Consider the following 17794-nt stretch of genomic DNA (forward strand, 5'->3'; position numbering starts at 1 on the left):
GCAGCAGCACCTACCAGGACACACCAATGCCAGCCCCCAGTAGTCAGTCCTCCAGGATCCACAGCAGCCAAGAGGTGACACGCAACAAAGCAGTCTGGGAGGCACAGTAGCCTTATTGATATACAGTGAGCTGTCTACACAACCAAACATGCCTCAGCGGGTATAAAGCTACCAGATGGCTAAAATGGGGAGACAAAGAAACAACATCCAAAGGAAAGAAAAAAAGGAATCACCAGAAAAGGAACTACAGGAACTGGAAGATAGCACTTGCCAGATAAAGAATTCAAAGCAATGATTTTAAGGGTACTCAAACAATTTGGTGACAACTACAAGCAACTTAATGAGAATATGAAGAGCTCACTGGGAACTACTTCAGCTTAAAAAAAGAGGTAGAAGCTACACATAAAGAGGTAGAAGCTATGCATAAAAATCAAGAGAAAATAAAGAATGACATAGCTGTTATGAAAAATACCTTAGAAGGGTTTAATAGTAGATTAGAAGAAGCTGGAGACTGAATCAGCAACCTAGAAAACAAGGTAGAAAAAAACACACAAATAGAGCCGCAAATGAGAAAAAAAATGTTTAAAAAGCAGGAGGAGATTTAAGAGAGCTGTGAGACAATACAAAATTTAACAACATTCACATTATAGGGATACTGCAAGGATAAGAATCAGAGAAAGGAATAGAGAACCTGTTTGAAGAAATGATGACAGAAAACTTCCCTAAACTGGTGAAGGAAAAAGTCACACAAGTCCAGGAAACACAGAATCTCAAGCAAGATAAACCCCAGAAGACCCGCAGCTAGACACATCATAATAAAAATGGCAAAAATTAAAGACAAAGAAAAAAACCTTAAAGGAAGCAAGAGAGAGACAGAAAATTACCAACAAGAGAGCTCCCATTAGACTGTCAGCTGATTTCTCAATAGAAATGATGCAGGCCAGAAGGGAGTGGCATGACATGTACAAAGTAATGCAAGGCAAGGGTCTCAATCCAAGACTACTCTATCCAGAAAGGCTATCATTCAAAATTGAAGGAGAAATAAAGAGCTTCACGGATTAAAAAAAATAAAAAAGCTAAAGGAATTTACCACTACCAAACCAGCACTGCAAGAAATGGTGAAGGGACTATTGTAAGAAGAAGAAAGAGAGAGAGAGAGAGAGAGAGAGAGAGAGAGAGAGAGAGAGAGAGAGAGAGAAAGAAACACACAGGAATAAAATTAAAATGGCAACTAATAACTATCTATCAATAATTACCTTAAATGAAAATGGCTTAAATGATTCAATCAAAAAACATAGGGTAGCTGATTGGATAAGAAAACACGACCCATATATATGCTGTCTACAAGAGACCCACATCACAACAAAAGACTTACAGACAATAAAAATGAAAGGATGGAAAAAAATTTTTCAAGCAAATGGAAATGAAACAAAAGCTGGTGTAGCAATACTCATATCTGTCAAGATAGACTACAAAACAAGGGCCATAAGAAGAGACAGAGAAAGTCACTACATAATATTAAAAGGATCAATCCAACAAGAGGATATAACCCTGGTAAACATATACACACCAACTATGGCAGCACCAAAATATATTTAAAAACTTCTGGAGGGCTTCAAGGGAGAGATCAATAGCAACACGATCATAGTGGTTGACTTTAACACACCATTGACACCATTGGATAGATCTTCTAGACAAAAAATTAACAAGGACATAGAGTCCTTACAAGACGAACTAGATCAGTTGGACGTCATTGATATTTTCAGAATATTTCACCCCAAAGCTGCAGAATATACATTATTCTGAAGTGCAAATGGGTCATTATCAAAGACAGACCAAATGTTAGGACACAAACCAAGTCTCTAAAATTCCAGAAGATTGAAATCATATCAAGCATTTTCACAGATCACAGTGGCATGAAACTAGAACTCAATTTCAATAAAAACACACATAAATATTCAAACACTTGAAGGCTAAATAGCATATGATAAAACAACAAATGAGTTACTAATAAGATCGAGAAGAAATTAAAAACTTCCTGGAAACCAATGAAAATGAACACATAACAACACAAAATCTATGGGACACAGCGAAAGCAGTCCTGAGAGGAAAGTTCATAGCACTATAGGCTTACCTCAAGAAACAAGAAAAATTCCTAATTGACTTTCTAACCCTACAACTTAAAGAACTAGAAAGTAAACAAAAAGAAAAACCCAGAGCTAGTAGAAGGAAAGAAATAGTAAATGTCAGAGCAGAAATAAACAACATAGAGACTAAAAAAAACAATGCAAAAGATCAATGAGCCATTTCCGGTTTTGCTCAGTGGTTAGAGCATCGGCCTGCGGTCCAGAGAGACCCGGGTTTGGTTCCCTAGCACTGGTTGGTTGTGTGGGTGGCAGCCACTCGATGTGTCCCTTTCACGTTGATGTTTCTCTCTCTCTATCTCTCCTTCCCACTCTATCTGAATAAAAAATGGAAAAATGTCCTTGTGTGAGGATAAAAAAAAAAAAAAAATCAATGAAACAAAAAGCTGCTTCTTTGAAAAGATAAACAAGATCAATGGACCTTTAGCCCGACTCACCAAGAAACAAAAAGAGAGAAACCAAATAAACAAAATCAGAAATGAAAGAGAAGTAACAACTGACACCTGAAATAAAGGATCATTGAAACAATTATACGCCAACAAATTGGACAATCTAAGAGAAATGGATAAGTTTCTAGAAACACATAACCTGCCAAACTGATCCAGGGAAAAATAGAAAACTTGAACATACCAATAACAACAACAAAATTTGAGGATGTAATCAAGAAACTCCCAGCAAACAAAAGCCCAAGCCAAGATAGTTTCATAGGGGAGTTTTACTGAACATTCAAAGAAGATCTAATACCCATTCTCCTGAAATAATTCCAAAAAAACCAAGAAGATGAAACACTGCCAAACTCATTTTATGAGGCCAGCATTATCCTAATTCCAAAACCAGAAAAAGACACTACAAAGAATGAAAACTACAGGCCAATATCCCTGATAAACATAGGTGCCAAAATTCTTAACAAAATATTAGCAAATCAGATCCAGCAATACATCAAAAAATTATTCACCATGACCAAGTGGGATTCATCCTAGGCATGCAAGAATAGTACAATATTTGCAAATAAATAAATATGATACACTACATAAACCAAAAGAAAGATAAAAACCATATGATCATATCAATAGATGCTGAAAAAGCATTCGACAAAATCCAGCACCCATTTCTGATAAAAACTCTCAGCAATGTGGGAATAGAGGGATCATATCTCGACATAATAAAGGCCATATATGAAAGACCTACAGCCAACATCATACTCAATGTGCAAAAAATAAAGCATTCCCTTTAAGAACGAGAACAAGACAGGGATGCCCACTTTTACCACTCTTATTTAACATAGTACTGGAAATCTTAGCCATAGCAATTAGACATGAAGAAAAAATAAAGGTGATGCAAACTGGAAAAGAGGATTTGCAGATGACATGATATTATACATAGAAAATCCTAAAGTCTCCATCAAAAATCTACTAGACTTAATAAATGAATTTGGCAAAGTAGCAGGATACAAAATTAACATCAAGAAATCAATGGCATTTTTATACACTGATAATGAACTCACAGAAAGAGAAACTAAAAAGACAATCCTGTTTACCATTGCAGAAAAAAAAATATCTAGGAATAAACTTAACCAAAGAAAGACCTTTTCACAAAAAACTACAGGTTATTGAAAAAAGAAATAGAGAAAGATATAAAAAAGTAGAAGCATATACCTTGTTCATGGATTGGAAGAATTAACATCATTAAAATGTCCATACTACCCAAAGCAATCTATAGGTTCAATGCAATCCTCATCAAAATACCAACGACATACTTCACAGAACTAGAACAAACACTCCAAAAGTTTATATGGAACCAAAAAAGACCTTGATAGCCACAGCAATCTTGAAAAAGAACAAAGTAGGAGGGATCACATTACCAGATTTCAGGTTATACTACAAAGCCACTATAATCAAGACAGCCTGGTACTGGCACAAGAACAGGCAGATAGATCCATGGAACAGAACAGAGAACCCAGAAATTAACCCAAGACAACATGCTCAATTAATATTTGACAAAGGTGGCAAGAGCATACAGTGGAGTCAAGACAGTCTCTTCAATAGATGGTGTTGGGGAAATTGGACAGCTACCTGCAAAAAAATGAAGCTAGAACACCAACTTACACTATACACCAGAATAAATTCAAAATGGATAAAAGACTTAAATGTAACTCATGAATCCATAAAATTCTAGAAGAAAATGTAGGCAACAAAATTTCAGACATCATACGCAGCAGAATTTTCACTGATACAACACCTAAGGCAAGAGAAACAAAGGGAAAAATTAACACATGGGACTACATCAAACTTAAAAGCTTCTGCACAGCAAAAGAAACAACCATCAAAACGTAAAGGGATCCTGCTATATGGAAAACCATAATCGCCAATGATGCATCAGATAAGGGGTTAGTTTCCAAAATATATAGAGTGTTCATACAACTCAACAAAAAGAAGACAAAGAACCCAATTAAAAAATGGGCATAGGACCTAAATAGACACCTCTCCAAAAAGGACATACAAATGGCCAAGTGACATATAAAGAAATGCTCTACATCACTAATCATCAGAGAGATGCAAATTAAAGCAACTATGAATTATCACCCCACACCTGTCAGAATGGCCACCATCAACAAATCATCAAACAAGTGCTGGTGAGGGTGTGGAGATAAGGGGACTCTAGTACACTACTGGTGGGAATGCAGACTGATGCTGCCACTGTGGAAAACACTATGGTGTTACCTCAAAAAGTTAAAAATTGAACTGCCATTTGACCGAGTGATCCCACTCCTAGGAATATACCCTAAGAAACCTGAAACACCAATCAGAAAGAATATATGTACACCTATGCTCATAGCAGCACTATTTACAATTGCTAAGATCTGGAAACAACCCAAGTGTTCATCAGTAGATGAGTGGATTAAAAAGCTGTGGTACATGTACACAATGGAATACTATGCAGCTGTAAGAAAGAATGATCTCTTATTCTTTGTGATGACATGGAAAGACCTGGACAGGACTTTGCTAAGCGAAACAAGCCAAGCAGAGAAAGACCAATATCACGTGATCTCACTTATTTGTGGAAATAATGAACTAAACAAACTGCTGACCAAAATTAGCCCAAAGACATGAAGGTGGGGTACAGGCTGACAAGCCTCAGAGGAAGGGGATGTTTGTGGGAGAAGAGATAAATGACAGAACTTGCATTCATGTATGTACAACCAATGAACATAGACAACAAAGCTGGGGATGGGGCGGGGAAGAAGAGGAGGAGGGTGTCAATGGGGAAAAAATGTGAAATATCTGCAACAAAAACAAATTAATGAATAAAAAGTAAAAAGGCTTTAATATTTTAAGACTTTCCATATCACTCTCTTACAACTTCAGAGCGATGCAGAAACTAAGATGTACATAAGCAAGTATTGATAAAGTGCTACAAAGCCAAAGAGGCAAGACATAAAAATAGAAAACAAAAAGCTTTTTGGCTTGGCAGGGCTTCATCAAAATTAAGTAGAAAAATAGAGTTAAGTCTGGAAAGGAAAAAAAAGGCCCAGATATAGGAAGCTTTGAATACCAGGCCAAAGTTTCCAGACTTTTTCAATGGGGAGGAGGGAACCTCTAAAGAAACTTGAGAAGACTGAAATTTCTGGGAGATTATTTTAGAAGCAGTGGAAAAATATATAAGGAAATGAAAAAGAAACTGTGCTTATGGATATCATTTAAAGGACTATCACAATAATTAGTCAATAAGGGTATGGACTACTAATTTATCAATGGGACTGAAAAGGAGAGATAGGTATATGCTTTATCAAGAAATAAGAATTTGTATAAGTCACTCGCTAACTAGATAAAGGAAACAACCCATTGAGCATTGAAGTCCAAGATTTAAAAGAGAACAGTTGAGCTATTAGCGTAAGGTTGGATAGACAATACTGAGTTCAATTTTGAACCCACTGATTTAAGGTGCTGGTAGTACATCTATCTGAAGCTTATCAGAGATGGGAGGACTAGAAACACAGATTTGTCATCCTCTTTGAAGTGACTATTAATGTAGGCAAAACGAGCATGGGTAGGGAAAATTACTGAAAGCAGAATCTGGAGGAACTTTAAACTTAGTGGTGTTGAAAAGATGTCAGGGATAAGTCTTACCCTTTGCTCATTATGTTGGACCATATACTCAAGTAGGATTAAGGTGGAATTCTAAATAACTTCTTAGGACTTAACTGATATAAGATATATCATCAAAGGGGTTTTTCTTTAATGTTAACTCAGTGCATGGGTTAAAATTTTATAATAACACAGCAAAATAGTAATTATATCACAATGTATATCACATTATTTTCTCATTTCTAGCAAAGCCAAATTGAGGATCTAATTACAGAATTATGGATTTACATACCTGTGGCACCCATCTGGAAGACACAAAGCTGGTGACTTCTATTACAGACAAGCCAGTTTGGGAAAGTTGATTGATAAATTCAATTTTGATATCTGTAGGAACTATAACCTAGAAAAACATTGAAAGTTATTTTATAACTAATTTGTATAGGGTCTATTGAAACATAAACAGAAAATGAGTTCCTAACTGAAAGCAAATCCTAGTTAAGATTTATAAATTCAACTAGCAATTGAGAATAACTATAATAGGGCAACATACAAAATCCATGTAAATCTTTAGAATCTTAACAAATTTTAATGTTTAATTTAGCAATTAAAATAAATCGTGCAAAATTGATATCAAACTACCTTTTCATTCTGCAATCCATCCCTAGGTCCAACTTCTACTATTTTAACATACTCAGGGAGTCCAGATAGCTGGGATGCTTCCTGTAACAGGAAATACCAGGTAAGAGAAACAGATAACCATTAGATCATTAAACTTGTTGATGTGAAAAGTCAAATTACAATTTGTAAATTAAATTCTCACCCCATAAATCCAAAATGGTATGAAATCAATGCAATAATACTATAATCCAAATACAAAGTTTATATTATTGTTAACATGAGGTTATTTTTTTTTCTTATACCTTACTGATATTCAATCTAATTATGATAAAATTCAATGATTAATTTCTAAGATATACCTAGAAGTGGTGGTTTACTCAGGATCTAAAGAGCAAATCTGTTGAGTAATTCTATATGTGATGATAAACTAATCATAGTTAGAGTTCATTAAAAAATTAGTGTTTGTATTAATAGACTTCTACCAAGCACTATCATATAAGATGCTGCCCTCTATACCCTGTACTTGAGGAATGTGGATTTGGTTTTCTGGCTTGTGCTCAAAAAGCTGAGGCTATAAATGTAGGTGTCTTTTTTGCTTCTTCTCTGTTTCACACAGCACAACCAGCACCTAAACACAGCTTCGAGAAGGACAGAACCCACAGCCCAGTAGAACCTAACCCTTGATATCCCACTGGAAACATCCTAGCTGTAAGTCCAACATAACACCCTATTCTACCTTTCTGCCAAACCTGAAATGGCAAAAGGGCCTGGACTCTGGGACGCGTGTCCCTGAACTAGGTAGTATGGACAAACCATACTTAGAAGGACACTAGTCTAAAGTAGGAAAAACAGGAACAGCATTTCGAAATTTCACATTGCAATTAAAATTAGAAGTAGGCTACATCTTTTCAGACTGTACAAACACAATCTCCTGGTATCTCTAAGCCAAGTTGTCTGTGTAACTCATGATCAAGTTCTTCAAATGGATAGCTGATGGGATCAACCCAGATCAGCAGGTCCTGTACTTCAAGATTGTGTGTCTTGCCTTTCATCAGGGTTAATACATTTAGGTTGACAGTCATACATTGTTTCACCTTGTCATTGTAACAATGACATATTCTGGTGATGTGGCAGTTTGGATGCAAGACCCAGTTTGTTGCTATGACCGAGAAAAATGCTCACTGACTCTTTTAGAGTCCAAAGCTGTTTTCGGTTTTATTAGTATCCTGTACTAACTCACTCAGTGGAAGAACCCAGATGGCTCCTGTTATAATGTTTACATACCACCCTCCACAATTTCCATGAAACTGGGCAATTCAATAAGCAGAAACTAACCATGAAGAAAATAGAATTCTCATCCCTGCATCTTCTGAGCAGGTTATGATGAATGCAGTTAACTTGGGAGGGTGGAGGGCTGACATGGCCTTCCCGAGCTTTATAGGCTCAGTTCTGATGGCAGTCATGAAAGGGTGCCTCATTTACAGAGTGACTATAATTTCAACCAGGCAGTAAAGGACAGAACGGCATGGAAAAGTGGAGTAAAAAAAACAAACCAAAAAAACAGAAGCTCACTTCTTTTTCTTATTACCTCCAGTCCTAAGACTTAAAAAATTTTAAAAATTTAAAAAAACCAAAACTATGCCATGTGGTCTCATTATTGCTGATTATATCCTCCAACTGCATTTGCAACAGCAATTAGCTTGGAGTATACATGGATAAAGAGTTCTTGTTTATAAAACAGCAAAGATTAACCAAAAGAAAAAAGAAAAATACATTTTTTAAGCTGATAACAATATGCAGAATACAATTAAAAGCTTGAGACTTCCCTATGCATCATTGTTATAGCTAGCAGAAGTAACAAGCAATTGAAAAATTACAGACCACCACTAATTATAGGCATTTCAGTCAAAGCAGAATATATTATCAGTTAATGTTAAATTTCTTCTTGAATCTACCACTACTATTATATCTTTCCAGGCATGGATATATACTAACTCTACCAGAATATCTAAAAAATTAGAATGCATTCAGTATTTCAAAGAGTAGCAGGTTCCCCCTTTTAACAGCAAATAAATAACACAGCCTGGCCGGTGTGGCTCAGTGGTTGAGCATCAACCCACGCACCAAGAGGTTGCCAGTTCAATTTCTGGTCAGGGCACATGCCCGGGTTGTGAGCCAAATCCCCAGTGGGGGACTTGCAGGAAGCAGCCAATTGATGTCCTCTTTCATCAATGTTTCTCTCTCTCCCTCTCCCTTCCTCTTTCTCTAAAATCAATAAAGATAAATAAATAAATAACACTTACTGAAAATGTATGATGTGAGAGCCCCCCCGCCCCACCCTTGGTGATCTTTAGTCTCTTCCTGGGCATTGCCAGCCCTGTACTGACTTTTCTCCTGAGCTTTAGCTACACACAAAGAATGCCTCCTGTGTATATCCACCCACATGGTGTATAAGCATAGAATCAATGACTGAAAGTAGATCCAATTATTTTCCCACTTCATGCCTCTCCACAGACATTCTCCAACCACATGCTCTTCTTTCCTTTCTTTCTTACTACTGGTGTCTCACTGGGCCATTTGCTACTGGCTCTATTTTGAAAAATACCCATCACCATGCATGGCCCCAGAGTGTGCTCAATAATTACTTGTCATTATATTAGTGAATCTTTTCTGTCACTTGCTTCATTAAAATTGTCACTTTTTTTTCACCCTGTGTGTTGCTATAGCTTCCTAAGCATTCTCCCTAAATCTTGTTATTCCACGACTAAAATCATTGAGCATTTGCCAGACACCCTCAGAGAGATTAACCTAAGGTAAAAGGTGATTCATGACAAGCCTTTCCTCTTCTACTACACTCTACTTCACACAGCCTATGATTTTAGCCATGCTAAAGACACGTCTTGCTCACTTTCATGTCTATTGCTTGGAAATACATTCCATCTGTGGAAAAGACTTTCCACAGAACTTATTTCTCTTCTTCGGGGACACAGGACAGGACCGTGTTTCTCCCCTATCTAAGAGTAATGTTTGAACAAGTTTCAGTCAATGAAAATGAAGGTGAATGATATCTACCACTTCTAAGCTTGGCTCATGAAAATATCCCATGCACATTTCTCCATGTTCTTTTCCTTCCAGCCAGCTTGATGCAGATGAGTATGGAAACCTTGGGAGCTAATAAAGACTCTCCAAATTGAAGGAGCCTACATCCCTGAATCACTGCTTAAATAAGAATTCCATGCCAAGAAGAAATAATTTTGTACTTTGTTTGGACAAAAATAAATGTCAGCTATTTCAGACCACAGAGTATCTCTTATAGCATCTAATTGTGAAGAGTTAATTGTCTGAAATTTTGCTCTACATGCAAGCTAACAAGTGAGCTTGCCATGACTGCTGACAGAGGGCACAGACTCCTGGGTCAGAGAAGAAAAAAAAACTTACTACTCACAGCAAATAGCATTAGCTAGAGGAGCAGCATTTGCTCATTCCCCAAGCCCCAACTCTGATAGAGAAAAGCAAAGTGGACCATATGATACTCACACAGGCAATCAGTTGCATTACAGGAAAGGAACCCCAAGTCCAGACAACTGGAATCTTTAGTAATGTACAGTATGAATGTCTTCCCTTGGCAATGGGGATGGACATTATGTCTGTCGTGCCTGACCATGAGCATTCCTGCTTTTTTATTCAAAGGAAGACACTATCTCTATTATCCAAGGTTTTAAACACATTTACCCTTTGCTCCAGAAGGATATTTCTATCATTCAGAGCTGTTCCCTATACACAATTCTTGAAAAGACAGTCTGGGAGAAAGGCAATTGTGCCTCTACTTGCAGGAAATGCAGAAATTCAAGACACCCATGAAGAACTATTTTCCATTAATATCTACTTCTCATTTTTACACAATCTTTGTGTATGGCAAGTTTTCCTGATAGCAACCCACTCTGTTGGTCCCTCTGATTACTTTAACAAACAAAGGCTGGGACCAAATCTATTCAATTTATCGCATAAAATATTTAATTAAGGCTACTAGAACCCCAACTAGCAAAACAAGGCCAACCTTCAGTACTGACTTCAGCCATGCCCCCTCCTCCCAAGGGTCCTGGAGCCAAGCAGCTAAGTGAATCCTTTGCAGTAGTGACTGCTGCAGCAGAAACCTAGGTTTACTTTGTGCCTATTTTATGACAGAGGATATGCTGCCATAATCAGTCCTCTAGTTTGCCAAGCAGCAATGGTGTCATCCAGGTGATGAAAACTTAATTGGTAGTTTGATTCTAGTGGGCCTCAGATGACTGAATCAGCAGTCATGTATCATTGCCACAATTCACAGCCCCTCCCCCAAAGGTGTCTTAATCTGTCAGTTGGTAGTTTTCAAAGTGGCAGATAAGCTAGGTCATTGACTATAACCCAAGAGCCAGTAACAATATGGAAACGGTCCAGAGTTCTGCTGAGTGAATGCAGCGATCACATACGTTTTAGTTCTGCACAGCTGCTGCAGAGGTTGTACAACTACAGCAGCCCAGTGGACATTGTCAGGTTTCAGCTTGGCCGACACATCATCCAACCAGGCCCAAGTGTTAGGGAAAGCACTGTGAACAGAAGGGCCCCATTGCGCGAGTACCTTTGTTTCTGGAAGTGAATTGGGCAGGAGAGGGCAACTGCTACATTTTTTGGGTGAAGCTGAGAATGCACTGGGGACAGGCTGACCACTTTCTTGCATATAAATTTCCATTGGATTAATGAGCTCTGTTTAAATTGTCCTACCTTGTTAATCATTGAGTCCAAATTGACCCTCCCTCCCCAAATGGACATAAAGGCCAGAGAATCACAAGGGCTCCATGAGTCAGGTGTCCAGTTTCAGTAAGAACTAAAAGCAAGCTAACAGCTGATTTTCAGGAAATACCTGGTTGCTGTATCGGGGCAGTGGGGTCCACATCCCCAAGCAGCACATCCTAGTGGAAGCTGCCTGACTTTGTCAGAAGTTCCAAACTGCAAAATCTCTAGTCACAGAGACTTGTACCTCAAAGAGTTCAGTAGTATTTTGGGACCCCCAAAAGGATGTTTACTTCACAGCATGCTTTTCCTAGTTGAGATAATTCCATCTGGCACTTAGGAGACAGAGAGTTACAATCACACCACACACCAGTTTTTGCTACACATTCAGCTGTGGAAGCAATGATGGCCTACTGAATTGACCCCGAAGGCCCCACCCAGGTGACTTTGACTTTCCTTTCCCACTGTGAAGGCTGCCCAAATCCCATCAACTGAATCAGGACTACCACCCCCACTGGTCTAAGTAGGGTGATAACCTGGATGCTTTTATCCAACAGAGCCACAGAAATTTGAGTCCTTGCTCTCCCCAGAATTCTCCAGCATACTCAGATGAAATGATCGTGATGAACTAATACTCATTTGCTTTCAGGCAGCTGAATGAGGAAGGGTAAGAATCAGGGGACAGAGAGGGAGAGGTCAGCTCCCAATCAGTAAGCAAGGCCCATTTACTTTCAACATCAGGCAGCAGAGCGGTGACTCACCAGCTTAATCAAGTGAACTTGCAATGTTTCAGTTCCACACAAAGTCCTCCAAGACCGTTTGCTGCCATCTCCAATTGTACCTACGTCTGGCATGGCAGACTGCAGGGCAAGCTAAGCTGTCAGAAAGTCCAGTTATTGCTATTCCTCCTGAGCAAGCATTATGTACCCCAACCCAACAAAACTTCTTATGATTCCTTCACCTGGTTTCTTCCCATAATGTTGGTCGAATTTCCTCCTTCTACTCCCCCAGTAACTGTTGATGGAAAGAGGAAAAGAACCTTCAACCCACGCAGGACTCATTTTATGCTAGTTGTTACAATGGGTGGACCTGAAGCTGACTACCAGATTGCCAAGGAAGGTCCCTACCCTGAGGAGAGTTAGCATAGCCAGGGCACCACTTGGCCTCTGAACTTACTTCTCAGAAACCAGACTGCAACCATAGGCCAGTTCCTCATCATCAACAGGCAACAAGGTCAATATGTTTGTTCCCAATTCCCATGGTCTTTCTTCATATCCCTTTAAACCACTTGAAAATCCCTCATTCTTCCTCTTTCATCATCTTCATCAAGAAAACTGTCAAAATCTGTGACGGGCTATATATGCTAAGTAACCTGTCCCAGTTTTGTGGATGCTGGCAGAGGACATGTGACTCTTGAATCAGACAGAAAGGCGTTAGCACTCACCTTACAGGCAGTAGCCGGTGCGTGGACATTTCCTTGCACCCTTCCCTGAGCAGTGCAGGAGCCGTGCCTGGGGAACCTGAAAAGGTCGGCATGACCAGGAAGCACAACAGCCCTTTCCTCCAGAAAGGAGCACTACTGTCTCTACCCCCAGGGCTGTTTGCTAGAAAAACACCTGGAAAAGGTATTTCCAAAGAAAGATGACCAGTGCCTTGCTACTGAGACATGCAAAAAAGGACATGCAGAAATATGAGAGATCCATGAAGAATTATTTCTAAACACTGTAATTACCTGAATTAATACTCAATTATTGTCCTCAACCAAAACTCTTAATTATTTATGATTCAATTTATCATCTGCTCAAGAAAAACATTTTTGACATCCCCAAATGAAATTAAGTATTTCATTAATATGATACCATAACACTTTGTAAAGACCTATTTTAAAATATATCCATAAGTACTTCTTGCCTGCCTGTTCCCTATTTTTCACTATGACCCTTCAGAATCACCAGAATGGACACATACAAACCACTTGATAAGTGATTATTAAATGAATAAATGAAAGAATTCACATGTAAAATTTAGAAAAGCAAAGCTGACCTTTCATTTAGCCATCACATATATTTAATAATTATTAAATACAGGAAAATGAACTAAACAAATGAAAATCCTTGCCCATACCAGCTTACTTTTCTTATATTCTGAATATAGGAGAGTTTATAAATGACTTGTAAGTTTCAAGGAACTGAATTTAAACATATCATCTGCAGAAGTTAGCAACATCATCCTTAAACAGGCCTACAATCTAAATTTATTTTTATGGCATTAAAAGCCCTATGTTACTGAATTCAGTACATCCTGTTTAATGTGGGATAGTGTATGATACTAGGGAAAAACAAAAGATGTATTATCCAGAATGAGGTTTTCAAAAGCATGTTATATCGCTGAGTGTATGCCCACATTGGAATCAGATTTCTAATGGTTCACTTTCATAGAGTAACGACAAAAGCAATACTATCTTGCATTTATATGTTGCTTTATTATTCCAAAGCACTTTTCTATCTACATTTCATCTGTGAAGCTATCCTATGAGGTAGGCAGAACTGAAAGGGAGATTAAATGACTTTCTAAGGTTACCCCACTAAGTTCCCTGGCTCCTAGTCTAGTTTTCTTTAGGATGAGATTAAATACATCACCGACTATTGAGCTTTGGTTGAAAAATAATAATGAACCATTCTTTTGTGTAGAACATAAATGGACTGCTTTACTCCCATTTTTCAGTCTTACATAAAATTAAGTGGAAGGCACATTTGGAAGGGGATTTCTCTGAAATCTTCTCTCTGTGTGTTTATATATAACATATGTTACTATATTATGTATATGATATAACACACACATAATTTTGCAGCAGTCATAATGGTTGGCTTCTATATATACAACCAACTCTTCCTGATGGTGACCAATAGGATCCCTTATTATTCAATAGAAAAGTACTGCTTTCTTCCCCCCCCTTAGGAAAATAACACCATCCATGGTAGAAATTTCTAGACAGATTTTACATGTTCCATTCCATTTCTTTTTTTTTTTTTGGTTCTCATCTGAGGATATTTTTCCATTGATTTTTAGATAGGGAGGGAAGGAGGGAGACACATTGATTGGTTGCCTCCTGCACAACCCCAACCAAGGCCAGGGATGGAACCTGAAACTCAGGTACGTACTTTGACCAGAAATCAAACCCGGGACCTTTCATTCTGGGGGCTGATGTTCTAACCACTGAGCAAAACTGGCGAAGGCTCCACTCCATTTCTTAAGGAGTCATTGTATGTGTGAATAGTCTGCATGAATACTGAAATAGCCTGTTTCAGGGCCAGTATTCCCATGGAAAACTGTCTCAGTGACCAAATCAAATGATGCCACTACACAGGTGAAGTCTGAATCAGGACGTTGTATGATTTTCTTTCAAAATTAAACTGGAATTTTTAAGGGGTCATTAAATATCCACTTTCCCAAAAGAACCCGGTTTTGTCATCTCCTCTGAAATATACACATGCTACAGTGTGTGGTCATGTTAACTCACCACGTTCTGACATTTGTTATTTCTTAGATATTAGTTCCTCTTTTAAGCAAATACAGGCAGAAACACACAAAGCACGATCACTAATGAAGTGGATGTCCACAGAACCTTGGCCCTCCGGAGCAATCCAAAGACATTTCCCTCCCCGGGTGCCTTTCTGGGATGAAGGGCTGAGGCTGCGACGCTGCTATTTGAAACCCTTCTTTCGGAACATCCACGTCCCAGGGTTGATTCAAAGGCAAGCCCTGGCAGTTTAAAAAGATTGTATTTATAACCAAGTAAAAAGAAATATTTAATGTACTATTAAACTCCATGAATAACACATATTAATTTATTGAATCAAAAGGGAAGGGAAGGCAACCGCTTACTTTTCAGCAATTTTGGGCCAGCCAGGGAAAACGGAAATATGTGCAGTGCTTTGTTCCCAACTACTTTCAGGCAATGTTTGAACAGAGGTTGAAAACAAGCTCCAAAAATGTGAACATCAGTATGTATACCAATGTCTGTTCTTGGCATTCAATGGAAAATTAGTGCTGGGCATCAGTATAGATACACAGATATAGAGCATGATTAAATAGTAATTCCTTCTGGGAATATGTAAATTTTATGAATATGTAGGTAAAGAGTGGTTATAAAAATGCATAATAATATTATACTAGGGCATCTGCCATAATAAATGAAAGGTAATAGAATGATGAACAATATAAGATCATCTAAATTTATTAGAATAAAAAAATGAGGCTCTTATCATCTGCACCACATAAATTTACTACCCAGTTATATAAGTTCCATTTCTAAGTGTCTTGAGCAATAAATGCATATAGATGTAAGTCATATAGTCATCCATTCATTAATGTTTCAATATAAAGGCATAACTATATTATAAACAAAATAGTATATGAGGACTAAAAATAGATATGTTAAAATATATTATGTGAACAGTTTATGAAACATGGATGGTAAGAAAATAATAGAAACAAAAAAACATGAGATGAAGCACAAGTAGGAGAAACAAACTGAAGAAATCAAGAATAGTAATTTTAATGCAAAAATCCAATAAATGATCCAATAAGAACTTTAAAATAAATTTAAAAGAATTCATAAAAGAAAAATGTCCATGCATTCATAGAACACGAGATCCTGCATATGTGGTAATGCTTCTTTAAATGGTGGCTGTTATTTACATTATTAAGTTTGAAGAAATACAATTATTCATTCTTGCATTCTTGGCAATTTAAGAAAATAAAACTTATTAAAAATTAGCCAAAATTTTAATTACTGTTAGGTTTTTAATTACTGTTATCATTAGTATTGTATTCAAGTTTAAGATTGTAATAAAAGTGTCAATTAAAAAATCAAAAGAAAAGGTTTGATTTGAAATATTTTAAGTATGGAAAGTTTCCTTTTCCTCCATGTCTTCACAGTATTTTAACTACTGAGATTGTTTTGCCTCCCGCAAATATAGAAGCAGCCAAATTGGGGGGAGAGGGGGAATATATATATATATATATATATATATATATATAATGATACATTTCTGAAAATAGTGATTTAAAACAGAAAATGCAACTAAGTATATTAAGCTTTTTGTGTAAGAAGCATGGCCTTACAGAAATAAAGTTTAAGAAAACTATTGGAATATACAATTTTGTTGGATTTTAGAGTGTATACTCCCAAGGTGCTATAGCAGTACTTTTGCTGAGGGAGCCTGGCTTACTATCTTGGCTAAGAAGCCACAATTCATCGCTCTAAATAGTTATTTAAATTTAGGTTGTTATTAACATGGACAGAAAGCAATTACACTGCTCTACATGACTCTTCACTTATGACATGTTGGTTATATAACTATGGCAAACTGGGAAATCATATCAGAGATGGACTATGCATTTTCTACTTTATAATACTCTTAAGTATAATAAGACTACTCCGCCATTCACAGAATCCATTTAAACTGAATAAAATTTCTCAGATTTTAATGAAGTCTCTCCATCAAAACACTTCCATATGCAATGTGTATTTTCTGATTGGCAAAACTAAGTCGAAATGCCTAAGCATTTGCATGCTTACAGATACACACCAGAAATTCTTAGAAATATAACAAAACTGATGATCTAATAAATAATTTACTGCATCTTATACTGCATGACATCAAAACAGTTTTTGATATTTTGGGGGATGAAATGTGTGCTAATGGTGGCAGAATAAGAGGTAGGTGGAAATACTACCCTATGCTTGTGAAGTTGGTGAAATCTATACCTTTAGAAATCTCAATGTCTATTATTAATGAACTAGTGGATTTTTTTTTAATCCTCACCTGAGGACATTTTTCCATGTTTTTGTTCAGATAGAGTGGGAGGGAGAGAGAGGAAGAGAGAAATAGAGAGAGAGGAATATCAACGTGAAAGGACACATCGAGTGGCTGCCACCCGCATGACCCAACCAGGGCCAGGGACAAACTGCAACCGAGGTACATGCCCTTAGCGGGAACCGAATCTGGGTCTCTAGGTACCGCAGGCCGATGCTCTAACCGCTGAGCCAAACCAGCCAGGGCAAACTAGTGGATGTTTTGGTGAGTTGATCCATCATCCCTTTCAGAACTGAGACATTTCCAGAGGCTGGAATTTTGGCAGTTGATGGCATTTCACTGAGCCCTTTTGCAG

General features: G+C 37.6%; 1 protein-coding gene across 1 annotated transcript in view; it reads right to left on the minus strand.

The window, feature by feature from the left end:
- The window catches only part of HMGCLL1 (3-hydroxymethyl-3-methylglutaryl-CoA lyase like 1), a 166636-nt gene that overhangs the window by 118058 nt on the left and 30784 nt on the right, over positions 1–17794 (minus strand). The window contains exons 2-3 of the mRNA XM_036248424.1: positions 6869–6949; positions 6522–6629 (exon numbers count right to left, since the gene is read on the minus strand). Coding sequence (XP_036104317.1) covers positions 6522–6629; positions 6869–6949 — 189 coding nt within the window. The remainder of the gene's footprint in view (positions 1–6521; positions 6630–6868; positions 6950–17794) is intronic.

This window comes from Molossus molossus, unplaced genomic scaffold (genome assembly GCF_014108415.1).
Source record: "Molossus molossus isolate mMolMol1 unplaced genomic scaffold, mMolMol1.p scaffold_m16_p_8, whole genome shotgun sequence".
NCBI lineage: Eukaryota > Metazoa > Chordata > Mammalia > Chiroptera > Molossidae > Molossus > Molossus molossus.